The 20827-nt window shown below is 40.8% G+C and overlaps 1 protein-coding gene across 6 annotated transcripts in view; it reads right to left on the bottom strand.

The window, feature by feature from the left end:
• The window catches only part of LOC134528267 (uncharacterized protein CG43867), a 553493-nt gene that overhangs the window by 66848 nt on the left and 465818 nt on the right, over nt 1–20827 (bottom strand). For all 6 annotated transcript variants that reach the window (XM_063361743.1, XM_063361747.1, XM_063361745.1 and 3 more), the window contains exons 3-6: nt 9216–9338; nt 7172–7255; nt 4138–4257; nt 281–396 (exon numbers count right to left, since the gene is read on the bottom strand). In XM_063361743.1, the coding sequence (XP_063217813.1) occupies nt 281–396; nt 4138–4257; nt 7172–7255; nt 9216–9338 (443 nt within the window). The remainder of the gene's footprint in view (nt 1–280; nt 397–4137; nt 4258–7171; nt 7256–9215; nt 9339–20827) is intronic.

Below are 20827 nucleotides of genomic sequence, written 5' to 3'. Positions count from 1 at the left end.
ACGAATTTTCTCACCAGATGTTTACTTCAACTTTACCTAATTTTCAAGCTGTAAAGGATCAAATAAATAATTATAATTATGAACACTTCATTGACTTTTTACAGATATTTGATAACATTGATTAAATGTAAGATAAAAACAATTCGAAACAAAACATAAAATTCAAGAGATCTTATATAATATATTTAAAGAAGGCAATAAAAAAATGAAATAAACAACATGGCGCGATGGATTAAGCTTCAGGTCTTCACATCCAGCTGTCATGGCAGAAGCTCAGTACCTGAACGATGCAGACGCTGTGGAGAGGGGGCGCGTCGGAAGATCGGTGGGTGGAATGGCCAGTGAGTCGTCGCTGGTGGTCGCTGCTTCAAGGCTGAGGCTAGCACGGGAAGACCCCTGCAAAACAAAAAATCAAAGACATCCCTTCACATCATCTTCCATGCACCGGAGAAAACCAGCTCACTTCTACATCCACCCCACTGGTATCATCAGAGTACATATATATGTTGAGATTAAAGCTCAGATGAATCAATACTTTTTTTTTAATTTTATAGTTGTTAAAATAATGTGTAAAGTGCGTTCCAGCTGAACTGAACATTCTGGGATAGACTACTGACAATGCTGCAATGAATGGTTGTTTAACATGTTGGACTTCACAGCTTGAGGTCTGGATCACCAACACGAGCTCCCTAGAGCCACAGGGAAACGCCATTGGAGATGTCTGAGGAGCTACAATGAGAGGCTGTGGCTACCCATCCCAGCATCATTGTCACCCACTCCCCTCAACCCAATTAGTCCAACCTGTAGTTGAAGCAAGGGACACCTTATCCCAAGAGTATCACAAGTAACTAATCAAGTCTACCACATCTGTGAGACCCCATCAGCCCCCAGACAGCTTGTGGCATGCAACCTCTACCAGCTGCACAGGCTGGCACCGGAGCTGTGCCGTCGCTCACTGCGTCCGCCCCTTATCGGAGAGAGGTAGGTCTGGGCGATCAGAGCCATCAACTGTCAGTGCGAGTCCTCACCGTGCGACCCGGGGCCGGTAGAGGGAACCTCAGCTGGGAGTCCCAGCATCAACAAGGGTCACCCCGCACCACCGCCTTGTACGGTCTGTTAGCCCGTGGGCTAGCGGAGTAACTGCCGCGGTCCGAGTCGCAGGAAATCCCCCAGGAACTGGTCACGTGAGGACAGTCCCTCCGGTACTTCACCGGCCCCGATGCCCCAGAGCTTCCAGAATTCTTCCACGCCTGGTCGCTTCTGGTTTCCACAGCAGAAGCCGCAACCAGACACAGTGAGCCACGGCCTGAGGACCCGACAGTGCTGACACCCCGGGTGAAGTTCCCCAACCTTCTGACGTCACCTGCAGAAGAGGGCTTTTTCCACCTCACCAGATACCTTTTTTTTCCCACAGCATCTGAAGATGTCGAGGAACGATGACTCCCTGGCAGAGCTTGTTTTGGTGAACACCCATGGGTTCCACGAGGAGGTTTCTAGTTGCCTTGGTGCGAAGAGGCTACGTATTCGCATCCGTGCACCCTTTCCGTGACCCTGTTAGATTCTCCCTCGGTTACTGGAGCCCGAAACGGCTCCCACACTTTTAAGAGGCAGGCAAATTCTCCCGAAAGAGTCAGGACCGCCAACAACAACACAACGTAGTTGATATCACACCTGCTGATACAAGTAACATGATAGAAACAAGTAGGTATAGTCTCACGTTGTAAATCCTTCTTGAATGAATGAAAATACCTTGGCGTGAAAACTCAGAAGTGTTAAGTTGGCTGGATTGCACTAAAGTAGGTACTATTATTGAGAAAAGTAACATGAGTGTTCATAAGTGACCGCAGTGACTGAGTGGTCAGATCACTCACCACCTCCCTCCACCACACCTTCACCTCTTCAAGACGACCGGTTTTCGATCATCGGGCAGGTCGAACCGCGGATTTAGACAAATGAGAAAGGTGGCGGACGTTTATATGAGCCAGTGTTTTTTTTCCTTCTTCGAATTACGTACTTCCGTTTCTCTCGCTCACCCATTCAGTCAGTGCTCCTTTTCTATCTCGACGTCTCTAATGCCCTTGATGTCGACGAGAAGTTAAGGTGGGGTCGTACATACCATGTTGAGTTTTTTTCATGTTTTCATCATTACTATTAATCAGGTTCTATTTAACACTATACCCCTCACCACAAAAAATATTTTTCACAGCTATTTCCTAAGAGTTTTGTAATAGGAGATAAAAAGAAGCGCAAGTGATAGGATTACAAACTCTTGCGCGCCTTTTTCAAACCCATTTTATAAAACTTAAGAAATATACCTTAAAAATGTTTGTGAGAGAACATCAAATTCAAACTAGGTATAATGTTAATTTACAGAAATAGCCCTTAAACAGTAGCAATAACGAAAAAAAAAAAAATGAACATGGCCTGTGAGACCCTACCTTAAGGCCTTCATTCATTCGTTCATTCATTCATTCATTAATTAATTCATTTATTCATTCATGAGTTTGTATTATGAGAAGTGGAAAAGATAATGGAGGAAAGCAGTTAAGGAGTGGATGTGTGCAATCTTTTTTGTGTTAATAATTGAATTGAAAATGAGCTTGATGATAAAAATAAACGTATGTTGTTATAATGAAGTTGAATGCTTGTTCCTGGCTGATTCGTTGTTACCAAGTGACAACTGACAATATTGTGAAAATTTTACGATTCTTCCTGGCAAGATCTTTCAAGCCATTTAGCAAACTTTTAGCACTAGCCTTCCTACTGCTTCGACTTGATTTGTAAACAAATCGTTGACTATATTGTATTACACATCCACTCCGTGGAATAACACGACCATGAAAAATTACAGGGTTGCCATATAACAATACAAAGTTTTTGATGAGTAAAATCTTAGCTCTCGGTATACGGAATTTGGTAGGAGTAATATCGCGAATGGAACGGAAGTCGCATGGATCGGAAATGTGTAACCACGGTGCTGCCATCTGCGGTGGATGGCGCGAACCAAAGTTCACAAAGAGAAAGGAAAACTTTATAGTACTAACTATTTAATGGACAGGATTTTAATGAAATTCCTTGTCGTATATCAGTTCCAAAGCCGGGGTTTAGTATTTTTTGAAGTCTTTGGCGGTTTTATCGAAGACATTTCATTATACGATTTAAAACTTCACCCTGAAAATGGAATGATTCGACAGTCGACGTAGCTGCTCCGGCAACGAAATCTAGCGGCGGTTGCGGAAACGACGTGTGATTCGTGTCTAGAAATTTAGTTAAAAGCCCAATTAGCGTATAGGTATCATGCTCGGCATTATTTTAAAGATCGCTGCGTTTAATTTCGTGTCCGAGTTTCGTGTTATAAGTGTATTTGTAACATGAGAACACATTAGTTCGCTTGTTACCGAGGTTAGAGGTTACACGTCTCTGGTGAGTACTGAGAGACACGTTCAGATTTGTTAGCATTTCACAAAACCACCAGTGAGCGGTAGGGAATCAGGCCGATCAGCTGTGAACGACTCGCGCTTGTTGAAAAGGAGAACGCTAAACGTTTTCCGTCGCTGTATTGTCGCCATCTCAACTCGCCACGGCGCCGTGTCAAATGGTGCAGTCAGCGCGCTTATTTTTTATGTAATTTCACAAAACATCCCAAGAAACAGTTCGGTAACACTACAAGAAAATATATTGTAAATTCGTACAAAATACGTGGGTTGTTATTTTGGCATACGTGAGATACGTTTTTCAAAATAATACTGAGTATTTATTACGAAAATTGGCGCATAATGTTTTATTTTAATTGATGTTTCATCCAATAACTTTTTTTTTTAAACCAAAGGAAATACAGTTTGACTTTGTTGTGTTGTATCGTGTTATGCACGCAGTTGATACTGCAAAGCTATTCAGGTAACTTAAACTAATAAAGGTTCTGGAACAATAAAAAACATAAATGCCAGAGGTAAAAATCCGAACCCAGTGTCACTGAAAACGTTATTTTGTATCGATACTGTTGTTTGCGTGTGGACGCACGAATTCACGGAACATCTGTAACTTCGCATGGATATATATATATATATATACTTTTTTCTGGGGGCGGATCGTTTCGAAACAGGTAGTAGCAGCGGGCGTGAAGAAGGCTGCACTCACGCCCGTGCTGGAGCGGTCCTTCAGCCCCAGCTGGCTGTGCGCCAGGTGGTTCCTCAGCAGCTCCAGCTGGGCGTTGCACTTCTGGTTCTGCTCGCGCAGGTGCTGGTTCTGCTCCTCCAACTGCAACACAAGCTTTCGAGTCGACCCTTCCAACAGCAACCTATAGGGACGGCATTCCAAAGACGTTCGGGCAAGGTAAACGAACATGCACTGACTTGCTGGGGACAAAACAGTAACCTAACTCGCGGGGGTCTCATCCCCGGACGCGTCCGAACCGAATCCCAGTGTTAAGTGATCAAATCGGCAAACGGTTTTTAATGAACGGTGCCCTGCGCGAGGCTAGAAAATTTTATTCAACGCATTCTGGCGTTACGGCAAAAAAAAAAAAAAAAATCTAGAAGCACCGTCGCACGAATTAAATTGTGCTATTATAATTTTCCCAACTACTTTTTAAGTTTCATTTGACATACCAATTCGTTTGGTACGTCCCCCCGATGATCACAAAAAGGGACTGTACACGAGTTAATGGCGCCAGACGCGGGTCCGCCATCTGCACAAAATCAACTGAAATGTGAGCTCTGCGCATGCGCGGAATTTGGGTGACAGATGGTACACGGGTAGGACACCGAAATCCGTTCCCTAAAAATAAGGGACTGGCCGTGTCCTATCGTGCACTAGGTTAAGGTTCAGGTGTAGCATATTCAATACGTAAACACTTATGTGTAGAGACTGGAAAAATTCGCGATTTCGATGACCTCTAGGACAGACTCCACAATCGCCTACACACTCAGGCAAATGCCACCTGCTCATTGGCTACTGACTCGTGACACCTGTCAACTGGGACGCTTGCGATTCAATACTTTTTTGGTTGAAGGTTTTCCATTGGATCAAAGTCCTTCAGATAAATTGTGAGTCAATCACAGAAGCAATATAAAGATACAGTTGTTTGGATTCTAGCATATCATGAAATGAATCCACGAATTTTTCCGGTCTCTACTTATGTGTTTTGGAATACCGGCCCTGTGGACATGCAAAATTTGCGTTTAAGGGGAATTAGGCCTCGCCATCTTGCAATTTCAAATATTTTGATACTACTAACAGTAAATTTTCGTGCTAAATTATTTGGATCGACACGGCATAGGACTTAGCTTTGGCTACTTGTTGGAGTCAACACTTGTAAACTGGTGTGATTATCATGATAGTTGTAGACGCCCCCACTATATATTTCCTTGCGGCGCATACAGACTAGAGCCGGTTATACATTTGTGTTTCCAACAAGATACAGAAGTTCTGGCAGATATTATTTATGTCAAAAATTGGGATTAACAGTTCAGAATTAAAATTAGAGCAAAAAAGTTCTAGTTGACGGGGCCTGATTTCCCTTAATATTTGAATACAGTCAAAAATTGTATACAATTACATATTTGAATATGATTTTGGTTAGCTCATGGCGTAGAGACCTGTAAAATTCGAAAGACGCTAGAAAGCAAATCTCTATATACTTGAACTACTAAAGGAAATAACAGCAACAAAAAAAATTAAATGACCCAATAAAATGATCTACGTATGGAAGGTAAAACGTGGCAGAATCCAAATGGATAGGAGCATGTATTTTTCGCGAAAAGATTTTGAGTCTACCTCACAGTTAAAACACTATAGCGTTTTCTTTGTTTTTTTGATCGGTCGAGTTTCTGTTAGTTGCGCGTTTACTGTTGGCACCCTAATTACACCAACAATGTGTTGAGGGGGGGGGGGGGGGTTGTAAACGCGTCTCGAATGCCCGGCCGAATAAGGCAACGACTTCTCTTGCAGACTGCTAACTACAACCACGAAAATACTGGCTCTGGCATACTGCACTGCAATCTAGTTAGCGATCAGATATTTTTTTTTTGTTTGAGAAAAATACCTGCCTCTTCTCTTCAAATAACGCGTGTATCCAATTAACGAGTGTCACTTGAGTGCACAAACATTTCGAATATAGAATTTTGTCAAACCATATGGTGAATGTTGCATGTCCCTGCTCATCGGTGAACAAATAATCAATTTATTAACAAATACATATTACAAATAGACCTGAGAACAACATGTGAATATTTTCCTGAATATACTTGTATCAGGATACAACAGAAGTGATGTAGGGGTAGAATTAAATTGTAATTTTTCACGACACACACATTATATTCAAAGGCAGAAAACATTTTCTGATGTACAAGTGAATGAAATCAAGTAATTAGAATTTTATATACCGCTGACCTATAAGTTAGAGACAGTTTACAGCTGAAACTATGATATGGAACTATAACGGAATGTATTGGAGCGTGGAAAACAGGAACACACCGAGAAAAAAAACACCGTGTACTACGTCATTTATCATGTTCCCCTCCAGCGAAAAATCCAGGTTGGACATTCTACGAGACCAACTCAAACCGCCTAGGCCCTAGGTGGAGATGAGAGGAAGGGACAAACAAGTGTAAAAATCTTTTTCCAAAGGCATTAAGAGCGCAGTGCATGAGAAATAATAACACGAATAATTAGAATTAAAATTAAAATTTAAAGAGATATTGGCCCTAAACTTTCAGCTGCTACCTCCAAACCCAGATACCTATTTTTCCTTGCTTAAACGTCACTCTTCCTATAGATTGCTGACATCCGAGTGCAAGTTTTACCACAACTCTAGCTGTGCTGTAGCCTGGATTTTATTTTTGGTGGCCTTTGTATACAACATATCTAAACCAAAATACTTTTGTACTTGTAAACATACCATACAAAATCAAGAATAATGTGGTCAACTATTAGGTAGTCTTCAGTTCTGCCATAATATTTCGGAAGGGTGTCTCTGGACACCACAGGCAGCCTCATCCTACTGTATTGGGGCCTGTCTCCAGACCAAGTTGATCTCATTTAAACGTTGGTAACTATCCGTAAATTTTTGTTCTTGAAAGAGAGTCGCAGCTTTCGATGCGAAGGAAAGAAGGAACCATGACAGTTTGTTTGCTTATCGCTGAAAATAAACACTAGCAACAATAATACGCACCTCTCTCAGTTTGTTCGTCACCCACTCCTTGATCTTGGCTGCTTTGGCTTCCACCTGCTTGGCATCCTGCAACCTCAGTTGGCGCTGAAAGCATTCCAAGGTCACAACTGACGACGTTCAGCTAGTTCCATGATCTCTCCTGCACGGCTAACATTTCCATGTTCATTCATTTACCACTGAAGAACAATAAAACTCTGCACAAATGAAACAGAAAAAAAGGGGGGTTGTCTGTAAAGTTGGTTTACGGACGATAATTTTACGTGATAACGTCATAAGAAAACAATGATGAAAAATTGCATACATTTTTAATTATCAAATATTATTTACAGTTTATGCAAATTTAATTTAAATAATTTGTTTAAATATAACCACGAACAATTAGTTAAAAAGCCCGCCTTAACCTGTTTGATATTATAGAAGATTTTCTCGCACGGTGGTTGGCCGGTTCTAGCACGCTCGGCTCAGGCGGAACGTGACAATTTTTCGTGCGTGCAGCCGGCGTTCATAGATTTATAAGACGTTATCACGTCAAAAAAAAATTTACTTGTATTTTGTGAATACTTTGTTGGAGAAAAGCATTCGTAAGAGGCTATAAATGAAAGGAAAATCTAGACACATAAAATATCACTTTAAAAAAACTATAAACAGGGCATTATTACTTCGTAGATTCACTGTACAACAAAGTAGACTTGAAGCACATATGCATCTCCCTGACGATGATTGGACTGCAGAGCTCGTAACACGCTCTTGACTACCCTGAACCAGTTATGGACAAGGAGAAGTGTAACCTGGTAAAGGATACGTGTAACCTGGTAAAGGATACGACTCTTCTACCGAATACTGAGTAGGAACCTGAAAAATTTGCGGGAACGTAACTAAAAAAAGTGTATAATTTTTTAAAATTTTTATTTTATAATATCACCAAATGAATCCGCGAATTTTTCCGGTCTCTACCAATGAGCACTCTAAAATGGTTTCATTACGTACAGGCAAGTTGAGTCTGGTCTGTAGTGAAATGAATTCAGTGAAATAATCGTGGCTCTAACAACAAACGTATTCACTCCAGTGCAGAAAAAAAAAATGAACTTGGCATTTCTCCCTCCCCCTTAAATCCTGGCGAACCACGTCGGGACAGTGTTACGAGCTGCGCTGATTGGCGGCCACGTGTCTGTTGCGTTTGGAGTGCTGTGAAACAAGTCAGTGACACGAGTCCTGTGTTACGCCCAATACTCCGGTTCCGTCGCTAGCTCAAAGTCTGATGCGATGCGAACAGCTCCCTGTGTTGCACTGCAGTGCGTTACTGTGACAGTGATAATTTTACCTGAATTATATAACTAAGTTAAATAAAAAAAGAAATTGGTACTAAAAATAAACATACAAATAACAACCACAATCCTACCCTGTGCGAGGCTAGATACTGGTTTCAATGCATTCTAGCGGATGTTTCACAACCATCGATACAATTGTTACGGGGGGGAAAAAACTACTAGAGGTAGCAGGCACCAAAGCACCAAAATATAACTGCCTTTATAATTTTCTCACGTACTTTTTAAGTTGCGATTATTTCCTGCTATGTCCATCAAAGTGTACAAAATTTATTCCAGGATAGTTTCGCTACTACAAAGTTTCATTTGGCACAGCAACACGCTTGGTACTTCCCCCGATATTCACGAAGTTGAATACACACGAGTTGATGCCGCCAGACGCGGGTCCACCATCTGGAAAGTCAACTGGAAAGGAAAACCAACTAGAAAGTGAGCTCTGCGCATGCGCGGAATTTGGGCAACAGCTCGGCAACGGAAAGGACACCAAAATCCGTTCCTCAAAAAACAAGGGACTGGCCGTGTCCTGTCCTGCACCAGGAATACGGTCAGGGCACAGGTGTAGCATGTTAAACATCTAAACCCTTATTTCGGTGTCTTGGAACACCGGCCTAAGAGAGTTAATTTTACAAAATTTCCCGTGGGGAGGGTGCCGCCCTAATAAAAGTGAACAGCCCGAGTCTAGGGCCGACTCCGGGAAGAGTCCAACCGCCAGGGCTCACCTGCTCCTCCACCTGGGTCTCCAACTTGTTGATGACGGTCTCCTTGACGGCGGGGCTGACGTGGGCGGCGGAGTCCACGGGCGTTCGGTCGGCGTGGGCCAGCCTCTGCTCCATCATCCGCACCTGCGCACACACACACACGTGCGCCTGCTCACTCGACACTCTTCAGCTTACAGCGAGAGTGTAGTTCCACGCGAGAATGTCTCATGGGGAAAAGAGCACACACAAAAAAAAATTGTTTGTCTGTAAAGTAGGTTTACGGACGATAGTTTAACGTGACAACGTCATAACAAAACATTGATGAAATGACTGCATACTTTTATGAATAAAATTTAATAATTTTTATTTTAATAATAAAAGAATAAATACTTGAAATTATACTAGTAATCAGATTTTTTAAATGTAAGAATAATTAAACTTTATTGCCGAAATTGTTGTTGTGATAAGCAATGAAAACCACATTAACTTTTCACTTCACTTTATAAAGAGTCCACGAAACAGTTCACGTGTAGATGACTTGTAATTAATTTAAAAAAACCGGCGTTTAGCTATAAAGTTTAAATATAATTATGAACAAGTTTTCATATAAATAAACTGTAATCAAATATCTATCATCAATTATATGAATCACCATAATTTTTTAGTCAATTGTAACATAACCTTTTATTACTGCACTCGCCGACAGCGTAACAGAACACAGCGTAACGGAACACAGCGTAACGGAACAATGAGCGTAACGGGACACAGCGTAACGGAACGATGCGCGTAACGGGACGCAGTGTAACGGAACAATGTGCGTAACGGGACACTTTTTCGTCCGTGCAGCCGGCGTTCATCGATTTATTAGACGTCACATCAAAAAGTATTCATCACCCAAACACTATTGATCCAAGGTAGGTTATTTCATTTGCAGCAATGGCTTTAGAAGTTTGCCACGTTGATGCTGCATCACGTAAAAAAATGATGTATTTTCTCGTAACCGAACGACCCGTTGCGTAGGCTCACGAGTGTAACAGATTAGCATCTTCACTCGAGGGGACAGGCTGGAGAATGCACGAGGTGCCAAGTCGGCGGAGGAAGAGGGGATAAGGGGGTCACAGGGGCGAGACAGACAGCCGAGAAATGAGGAAGGTACAGAAGAAACACGAGAACCTCCCGACGATGCTCCCCGCTGCAAAACAGCGGGATGCATCACTTTCCGATTAAATTTCCTGACTCCGCGCGGTTCCTGAAGTCGAACGCGGGAAACCAGGTGGATCGTCGATCGTGGACGAGACACTTTCGATCAAAGTATATGTTCCCTCTTCCAAAGCCAACTCCAATTTTAACTAGTGCCGGTAGAGACCTGCAAAATTCGCGGATTCATTCGGTGATGGGCTAGAATTCAAACACATATACCTCTTAGATAATTTTTCTATTGGCTTACTGTTCATCTGGACGAATCTCAACCAGTTATAAACCCTCAAACAAAGAAGGATCGAATCACAGACAATCCAGCTGAGACGACTTACAAGTCGGCAGCCAATGAACTTGCGTTATTTGCCCGAGTGTACAGAGGTATGTGCAGTCTATCCTGAAGGCCATCGAAACCGCGAATTTTGCAGGTCTCTACGTAATGCGCTATTCTGGTAACAAATTATGCAGAAGTTTTCGCTTAAATTTACGGGTACGACGTTAGAAATTACAATAAATTTACAGATTTTTTAACATTAGAATTAAACCTGAAATAAACTAAATGTTCTTCGCAATCTCAGATAGCTGGATGTTCAGTGTTTCGTTGTGAACAGGATAAACACAAATGTGGGAAAGGAAAAAAAAAGTTTCTTAAATGTATATTCAAAAAGATTGTGAAGGTTTTGTTTATTTAATAAAATTTCTATTGTTGATTCATTTTAAAAATATACGTTAGTTCAGTACCATAAATTTTCAAAGAAAACTGTTTATTTACGAAGATCCTTGGATAATAAGTATGTAACCAACATTCTTCGTAAATTTAAAGTGAAAAATTTAAAACGGTGTATCTTCAGTCATACAAGAAAACCTTCTGAGTTATCTTATTTACTCTGAATATGAACTCATATAAATCGCCTTGATATATTAAAAAAAAACTCAGAAACTTGTGAAGTCCACAGCAAACACACATGCCTGTGTATCCCATGTTCACAAGGGAACAGAGAACTCGGATGCTGATAATCTGAAGCAATTTCTAAGAAGATTCAGTTGTCTGGAACTTGGAATAACTCTTCGTTTATCTGAGAGGCAGACAACACTAAATATTTCGAGTTTACTGAACTGTAGGTTAGACCTGGACTTCCAAGAAGATTACATTAGTTGATTAGGTCTTTGCCGTAAAAAAAAGACCTTCCAATTTTGAGTCGTAATCGGTTCACTTCTTGTGTACCTCAGAGTTTGTTATCAAGGTGGAAATTTACAGAAAAAAAAAAAATTCTGTACTTTCCAAAAAAAATTCCTTTGGAAACCAGTTGCCAAGAAATAGTTTGTAATGCTACAGGAAATATATTTTAACGTTGTGCAACACATTGCTATGTTTATTTGTGTATAAACGAAATACGTTTTTCGAAATAATACTGAGTATTATGTTACGAAAATTGAGGCGAATTTTAAAATTAAAATTGATGTTTCTTTCAAAAATTATTGAGACACCACAGAAAAGATAATCGAAAATTCAATAATTTGATTTTATTTTGTTTTATTGTGCTTATTAATGTGCGTCGTTGATACTGAAAAGCTGCTCATTAAGGGAACAGTTTACAAATAACTTTTAACTATTGGAGGTACTGGGACAACAGAAAGCATAAATGCCCGGCTAATAATCTGAACCCAGTATTACTTCGAAAACCTTTTTTTAATGATACAGTTTATTTCATGTAAATGTACAAAATTAAAAATATCTGTAATTTAACACGACTATATATGGTCCATTTACATAAAAAAAAAAAAACAATGTACAGGCCACGTCGAACCATCTTTAGTCGTGTAGCGAAAACGAATCTTAGGTCTGAAGATTTCACATTTTTTGCCTGCCGCCGAACGAACTCGCGAAATATTCAAATTCATTATCAACTAGGGACAATGCATTCAGCTTTTTCTTTATTTTATTTTGCTGAGGCATTACATCTCGTCGATAGCGAGATCGATACAGACGGATACACACAGAGGACACAACACAAGGAAACACGGAAAGGCAACGGCCGCGACATTCGGTAAGGAACCATAAAATTACGAATTAAAAAAAACTGGGGGTTGACGTCTCGTCAACATCCAGTCATCGTTGGAGCCGAATGAGGGGCGAAGCGGAGAGAAAGGAGCAACAATGGAATGCACTGGGGGGTAGAGGGAGAACTGGAGCACTCCGAGAAAAACCAACTGAACCCGGAGCGCCTTGCCAGGAGGCGACTGACCCCCAACAGTTCGAAGACAGTGGCCCTCAAAACAACCTTCGAATACTCGCCAGAGACGTGCAACATCTAACCTCGGTAACGAGCAAATTCACGTGTTCTCAAGTTGCAAACACACGTACAATACGAAACTAAGATACGAAATTTAACGTGTAATTATTTCAAATAATGCCGAGCGTGATAAGTACATATACGCAAATTGTGTTTGCAACAACACTTCTGGACGCGAATCACACGTATTTTCCGCACCCGCCTCTAGAATTCGCTGCCGGATCAGCTACGTCGATTAGTAAATCATTTGGTTAGCAGTCCAAAATTTTAAACTAGGTATAAAATAAAACGGCTCAGATAACAGCCGAAAAGACTTGAAAAAAACCTCAACCACGGCACTGGACCTGATTTTCTACAAATTTTTTTATTAAAATACTGTCCATATCATACTACAAAGTTTACCTTTGGCTTTGTGAACTTTGGTTCGCGCCATCCACCACAGATGTTACATATTTCCGTTCCATGCGATTTCCACCGCATTAAGAAATTACATACTCCTACAAAATGCCGCACACCTAGAACTAAGATGTTAAACATCATAAAATTACTAACTGAACAATCCCAGTCACGGAAAATCACCACGACGGAAACAAATTTAAGTCAACCAGCATATTCTTGAGCATTTCACGCGGAGAAAGCCCCCAAACACGAAACTGCACACTGATTAGATTTCCGTCCCGGGGAACAGGACGCGAGGGGAGGGCGATAGGAGGGGGGGGGGGGGGAAGGTGGCGCTGTCATGAACGACGAGGCGAGAAGAAAAGGGGTAGAAAAGCGCCTGTCACAAGTCATGTTTACAGGAGTTCTCCCTGCAGACACGGCCGGAAGCGCCATTTCCCTATAATGCCTCCTCACCCTGCACACTTCCGCGCCAATTTCTTCCTCTTCCTTCCGACTCGCCCACCCGTTCCTTTTCCTCCTCCGTTCCAATAAAAGTTTTCTCATCAACTGCGCGGGGAGTACGAGAAGGGCAAAAAAAAAGGGGGGGGGGGAGGGGGAGAAAGAAGAGGAGGGGGGGGGGGGGGAGGCGAAAGACGGCATGGATCCGGATGGGCTCCGGGGGCGATTCATAATTCACGAGAGAGCCGGAGAGCGCGCGCAGGTAGGAGATATACGTACGGACCCGCGCATTCTTTATGCACGGGAAGCGGGCCCCAGATGTACCCCTGCAGCCGAGCCAAAGGGAAGGGGGGTGGGGGTGGGAACAATGCGATGTTCGTCCTCTCCATCCCGGACTGGCCGGCCCCATCTTCCGCGCGATGTTCCCACGACCTCGTCGTGGCTTACAGAGACCCCAATATCACCTCAGAATTTTTTTTCCCTACGCTTTTTCCACTCTCGAAGGGTTCTCCTCAGGTGTAAGCCCACCTCAGTGGGTTATGTTATTTTAGTCATACGTAGAGACCGGAAAAATTCGCGGGTTCATTTCACGATATGCTATAATTAAAACAACTGTATCTTTATATTGCTTCTCGGTTTATCTGAAGGACTTTCAGCCAATGAAAAATCTTCAACCAAAAAAGTATCGAATCGCAAGCGTCCCAGTTGACAGGTGTCACGAGTCATTTGCCTGAGTGTGTAGGGGATTGTGGAGTCTATCCTAGAGGTAATCGAAATCGCGAATTTTCCCAGTCTCGAATCATACGTCCTATCCTACTCAGTCTATTAACACCTATATATATGACAGTTTGCATGTTCGGATTAGGGGGCCTCCGTGAAAAGCGCGACATTCGATGGTGCTTCTGGAGCAGTATCGTCTGTGGACCGACGCGCAGTCTTTTCGTCGTGCACAGGGAAACTGCGAGATCTGAGTGGTGACCGTTAAAATTGTATGTATTTTGTAAAAATACACACATCGGATAGTTTGAGCAGTTTTCAAATCGCGTGGTTTTTTTTTTCTGAAGCTTTGCGCACCCCGCATGTGTGCCCGGGTAGACAAGGGGGGGGGGGGGGTCCGTAACTACTTCTCAGCTGCTGAGTTGAGAGCAAAGGCGCACATATGTAGTACTCGCCCAGGGGGGGGGGGGGGGGGGCGAGAGTTTTGCACGCGGGGTTAACCGACACACGTCATCTCTGGATACGGTGCTTGTAGCTTACGTTGTATAGGTCTACTGCCCTTATTTTTACCTACATGCACGAAATAACCACAGACAATTTACAATTTACAGAAGGTTTTCCATAAAATATTGTTTGGGCACAGTCACAATTTTGCAAGCGCAAACAAGCCAGCGCCCCCACTCCCCCCCCCCCCTCCGGCCTTGCCACCACCTTTCCTCAGGGACTTACGCCCACGGTCGAGATCACGTCTGTTTAAGCCCGAAAACATAATTTCGGCGGGAAATCGATTTCCCGCTAAACTATATGATTTATTGGGTTTTGTCAAGAAAGAGACTTCTTCTTTAGTTACCCTGAAAGGTCCTACCAGAAAAAACTTTAACTTTTCGATTAAACCGAGATTAAGTTAAAGACTGTTTTTTTTTTTTTTTTTTTTTTTTTGCGGGAACTCGTATACAAAGACAAGGTCGGTCTCACACCAGAAGCCAAGAAGTAATAATATTCATGTAAATTTACGGATCTTTGTAAATGTAAAGTGTTCACAGTAATACTGAGTTCGGAATCTCACCCGGGCATTTAAGCTTTGTGTTGTCCAATTACGTCCTATAGTTAAAATTAATTGTAGACCGTTCCCTGAATAGCTTTCCAATGTTGACTGAGCCCATTAATAAGCATAATAAAACAAAATAAAGTCAAATTATTGAGTATTCTATTATCTTTTCCATGGTTGAAATATAATTTTGTTTGAATGAAACATAAATACTACTCAGTATTATCTCGGAAAACATATTTAATATATGCAAAAATAACCATAGCCTCTTGTCTTACTTGTATAAAAAATTATTTCTTGGCAACTGGTTTCCAAAGGAATTTTTTTGTAAAAGCACAGAAAATTTTTTCCTGTGCATTATACCCGTTCCTGCAATACACAAGGAACTGTTACCTTGTAAACTTGTCACACAACCTTTTTCTGATGGCATTCGTGTGTTAATTTTTCTCAGTGAAGTATCTACGGAATTAAATATTGGCGCGTGCATTTGTTTACAAACGATACTCCATTTATTAAAATATTCCAATATATGGGTAGTAATTTGACGCATATCACATTACAATGCGTAGACTGAAAATAAAAAATACACTAAAAGAGCGACTCGTATTTAGAGATCCTAACAATTCCACTCCGGGAACTGGGAATCACCATAAAGACATATACATATATTTAAACTGAATTACATTTATTATTTGCACACGCAACTTCATGATCAAAATATTTTCCTAATAAATGAGAAAGGAATGATTGCACTAGTATAAATCTATATATATAAAAATTTAGCTTCCGTATGTATTTGGCCGCAAAACTCGGAAAGTATACGATGGTTTGGATTGAAAATTTTACAGAACATTACATCTTAACAGAAGAGTGTTTATATGAAATAAAAGTTTGGGAAAATCCACCGGAAAAGTCGGAAAAAAAAGTTTCTATAACTAAATATCATGGTCACCCTACTTAGTTGTGACCACGCTCGACGATGCTGTACCATATAGTCGAAGTTCAAGCACATCAGGCTACTCGACCATTGTGCCTTGACGACTATAATTTACACAAATATGTATATATATATATATTTCAAGAAAGAATAAAAAACTTTATTTAATTTGAAAGTATATTCTTTCGACTCTATTGATAAAAATACGTTTAAATTAAAAAATATTCAAATTTTTGGAGCACAGTAAAAAAAATGCATTTAACCACGAATATGCGAGTTAAACTTCAGAACGATCCAACAGCAGTCATATTTTCAAGACAATTAATTGAAGTTGGTAACGGTACTGTACCTACAAATCCAGAAACAGGAAAAATCAGCTTATCATCTGATTTATGCAACATCGTAGATTCAAAAGAGGAATTAGTAGACAAGGTATTCCAAAACATCGAAACAAAATTCAAAAATCATGCATGGTTGAGCGAAAGAGCCATTCTAGCGGCTAAAAATGTTGACGTACACGATATGAACAATAGTATTATAAACAGAATCGAAGGTGAAACAATGACATACAAATCTATTGATTCAGTAGTGCACCAAAATGAAGCAGTGAACTTTCCAACGGAATTTCTCAATTCACTCGATGTTCCAGGATTACCACCACATATTTTGAATTTGAAAATTGGTGTGCCAATTATATTGCTTCGAAATATCTGTCAGCCTAAATTATGTAATGGTACACGATTAGTAGTTAAAAAATTAATGGATAATCTTATTGAAGCAACAATTTTGATTGGACTTCATAAAGGTGAAGACGTATTACTTCCACGAATGCCACTTATTCCGACAGATATGGCGTTCGAGTTCAAACGACTTCAATTTCAAATACGCCTTGCGTTCGCTATGACCATCAATAAAGCACAAGGACAATCTTTGCAAGTGTGCGGTTTGAATTTAGAAAATGAATGCTTCTCTCATGGACAGTTATATGTCGGGTGCTCCAGAGTCGGTAAACAATCTGATCTATATGTTTATGCAAAAAATGGGAAAACAAGGAATGTAGTCCTTCCATTAGCTTTACAATAAAAATATTTAAGCTAAACACATTTTTATTTCTTCTATTACATTCCACAGCCATGCACAGTAAAATATTAAATTAAACAATGAATTAATATTAAACTGTGCCACAGCAAAGCGTGGCCGGGTTTAGTTAGTAATACTATATTATAATTAGAGACCTGTAAAATTCGCGGATTCATTTCGCGATAGGATAGAGTCCAAATACTTTTGACATTATTTTGCTTCAGTGATTGGGCCACAGTTTATCTAAAGGACTCTGGGCCAATGAAAAATCTTTAACAGAAGAATTAGCGAATCACGATCATCACAGTCAACAGGTGTTACGAGCCGGTAACAGATCAGCAGATATAATTTGCACGAGTGCGTAGAGGATCATGGAGTCTATCCTTTAGGGATTTGAAATCGCGAATTTTACAGGTCTCTAATTATAATGTTAACAGTTAAACCTTTATATAAGATAAAATCACAAGGAAACATACCGTTTGAAACTAAACATAATAACACATTTACTAATAGTTACAGCAACAACACTTTTTTTTTAACCTTGCTGTTTCTTTCGGCAACAAGGAAATGTGTGCGGATGTGGACGTGGCGGATGACTCCAAAAGTTAATCCCAAGTGTTCGGATCGAATGAAACTATCTCACTCCAGTCGGATCGAGACCCAAGTATAGCATGGGTGTAGGCCTAAGTAAAAGCATTAATTATATTTTATTAGAAATATTAAATTTGTAAACCGAATTATTACCAATTATATATATAGCTACATTTCGCGGATTCATTTTGCAAGAAGCTAAAATTCAAACTTGAAGCTAAGTTTGAAAATGGCTCACTGTTTAACTGGACGATTCTGGGCCAATGAGTAACCCTCAACCGATGAAGTATCGAATCACAGGCAAGCCATTTGAGACGACTCACAAGTCAGCAGCCAATGAACTGATGTTGTTTACCCGATTATAGAGAGGACTGTGCAGTCCATCCTGAAGGCCATCGAAACAGCGAATTTTTTCCTGTAGGTACCTATGAGAAAATATAAATATTAAATTTGGAAGGTAAAAAAAATACTATGTTGTCTCTTTGATAATGTTTGTTGCCTTGCATTTATTGGGGAGCATTTATACTATACTAGCGTAACACTTCAGGGATAGCAGAAACCAAAAGTAAGTGCGTTCAAAGGTGTTCAGTTGACCACCGACCAACTATGTGCACACGTACACGAATGATCCAGGTTAAGCCAGTTGAAACACACCGCGTAAATCAGCGGAACGGCTTTCGCATGGTTCACGCGCATGCTTTGGACCGGTGAGGAGGGGAGGGAGGTGGGGGTGAAACAACAGGGACAGCATTAGAGGAGGAAGCCGACCAAGTTCAGAAACAGGGTTAGGTTGCTGTTAAACAAAACAACGCCCTCCGCCCTCTAACACCTGAGGAAGTGATGGCGGAGCGGCGCGTGTTGTGCAGGTGGTTATGACCGAGGCTTGTACGAGGGATATTCATAAAGCAAGCTCCGTTTGGTCTTTTAAAAAGATTTAACTCGTGAGAGTCCACGCGTGACCACCGTGAAACTTCTTGATTATTATATTATTATTAGAGACCGGAAAAATTCGCGGTTTCGATGGTCTTCAGGATAGACTTCACATTCCCCTGTGCACTTGTGCAAAATAACGCAAGATCATTGGCTGCTGACTCGTAAGTCGTTTTAGCTGGTATGTCCGTGATTCGATCCATCTTTGGTTGAGGATTTATAACTGGTTGAGATTCGTCCAGATGAACAGTAAGCCAATAGCAAAATCATCTAAAAGGTATATGTGTTTGAATTCTAGCCTATCGCCGAATGAATCTGCGAATTTTTCCGGTCTCTAATTATTATGTATAAGAAACATAATTCTCTTTGGCTGAGGTCGCAGATTAAAAAAAAGTTATATGCAAGTATGCGAACGCTAAATAATGATTTTGCGCAAGTATGCAATTAAGCAAGTGTGTAATTATGAAAGTATGCAATTATGCAAGTATGTAATGTGTAAGTATCCCTGGTCGGATCATCCTCTACCGGTTCCCCCACCACGTACTTAACTATTCCCCTCACGCAATCGGAATTTTCGAAACTCTCGAGTATTGTAGCCCCCTCAGCAAAGAAATTTCACTTCAATAAAGATTTTATTGGCAGTTTTTGGTTTACCACACGTCTACTTCACATTTCCACATAATCGCCATTCAGTTCCAAACACTTTTCGTAACGTTGCACAAGTTTCTTCAACCCGTTTACATAGAAGTTCGTCGCCTGGGAATGGAACTGACGCCTCGGCCATAGGCATCGTGGACTTCGAAACTGTAATGCGTGTAGCCTAAGTACAGGCGCTTTGTAAACATTTACGGAAAACCTTAAAGCAATCTCCGTTCTCGAGTCGAAAAATGATGGCTACTGTTATTTTAGGAATAAACAGGCGTAATTTTGGTTGATAAAATTAAACTTGGGTACACAATTACAGCCAAATATTACAAAATTTGATTGTCAACTGGTTTAATTTCCAGGCGGCGAACTTCTATGCCTGAATGGCGATTATGTGGAAATGTAAAGTAGGTCAGCAATAAACTAAAACTATCAATACAACCTTTTTTACGAGTTAATTTTTTTAGTGACCAAACGGAGCTTAATTTACGAATATCCCTCGTAGTTGCGAAGAGAAAAGGCTATTCCGTTCCCCGCAGGGAGACGATGAAACACAATTCGGCAAAAGGTTGTTCCGTTATCCACTATGGTTAGACATGATGGTTTATCACAGAAAAATTTCGCACCAAGAAGGTTTGCATCCTCTGTAAACTTATTTTTATTCTCATGATCGTAAAAAAAAATTCGTGAAGTGCTTGTAATAGGGTTGATCACGGACTATTTGAATGCAGTATGCGCCTCCTCATTGGCTGAGGTTGGAGATAACAGCCAATACGAAGAATAAAGCTGCAATATGGACAAAGGCCTACACTATTAAAATATTTTTCCAAAAATTTACGAAAAACGTTGGTTACAAATTATTCAGGTATCTTCATAAATGTATATTATCTTCGTAAATTTGCGGGTACTAATTTCATTTACTTTGTCCACGAGAATAATCATGGCATAGAAGCGAAAAATTAAGACTACTGCAAGAACACACCTATCTCTTCCATAAGGGTGTTTACCCTGTTTATTCCGAATAAAAGGAACTCGGGAATCGAAATACGGCATTGTTCCTACAAAGACTCAGTTATGTAAAATAGCGTACACTCTTCGTCTGTTTCAGGCGAATTCTTCATTGAAAAAGTCCGTAAATTTAATGTATTTTCTAACAGAGCACCAAACAGATAAAATTTCCCGCGATAAACCATCATGCGAGACCAGAAATGCTCGCTGGTTCGTTTCACGGTAATTTGGCTTGAATTGCATTTGCATTCCTTTAAACTGCTTTTGCTATACGCTCGCTGCTCGTCTTGTGAGGGGCTCACGCCATTGCTCAGCAGCCGAGGGGCGAAGGACCCGCGGGAAGTGT

The sequence above is a fragment of the Bacillus rossius genome, chromosome 1 (genome assembly GCF_032445375.1).
Source record: "Bacillus rossius redtenbacheri isolate Brsri chromosome 1, Brsri_v3, whole genome shotgun sequence".
Taxonomy (NCBI): Eukaryota; Metazoa; Arthropoda; class Insecta; order Phasmatodea; family Bacillidae; genus Bacillus; species Bacillus rossius.
The sequence above is the reverse complement of the archived record's forward strand: the minus strand, read 5'-3'. Positions and strand labels throughout refer to the sequence as shown.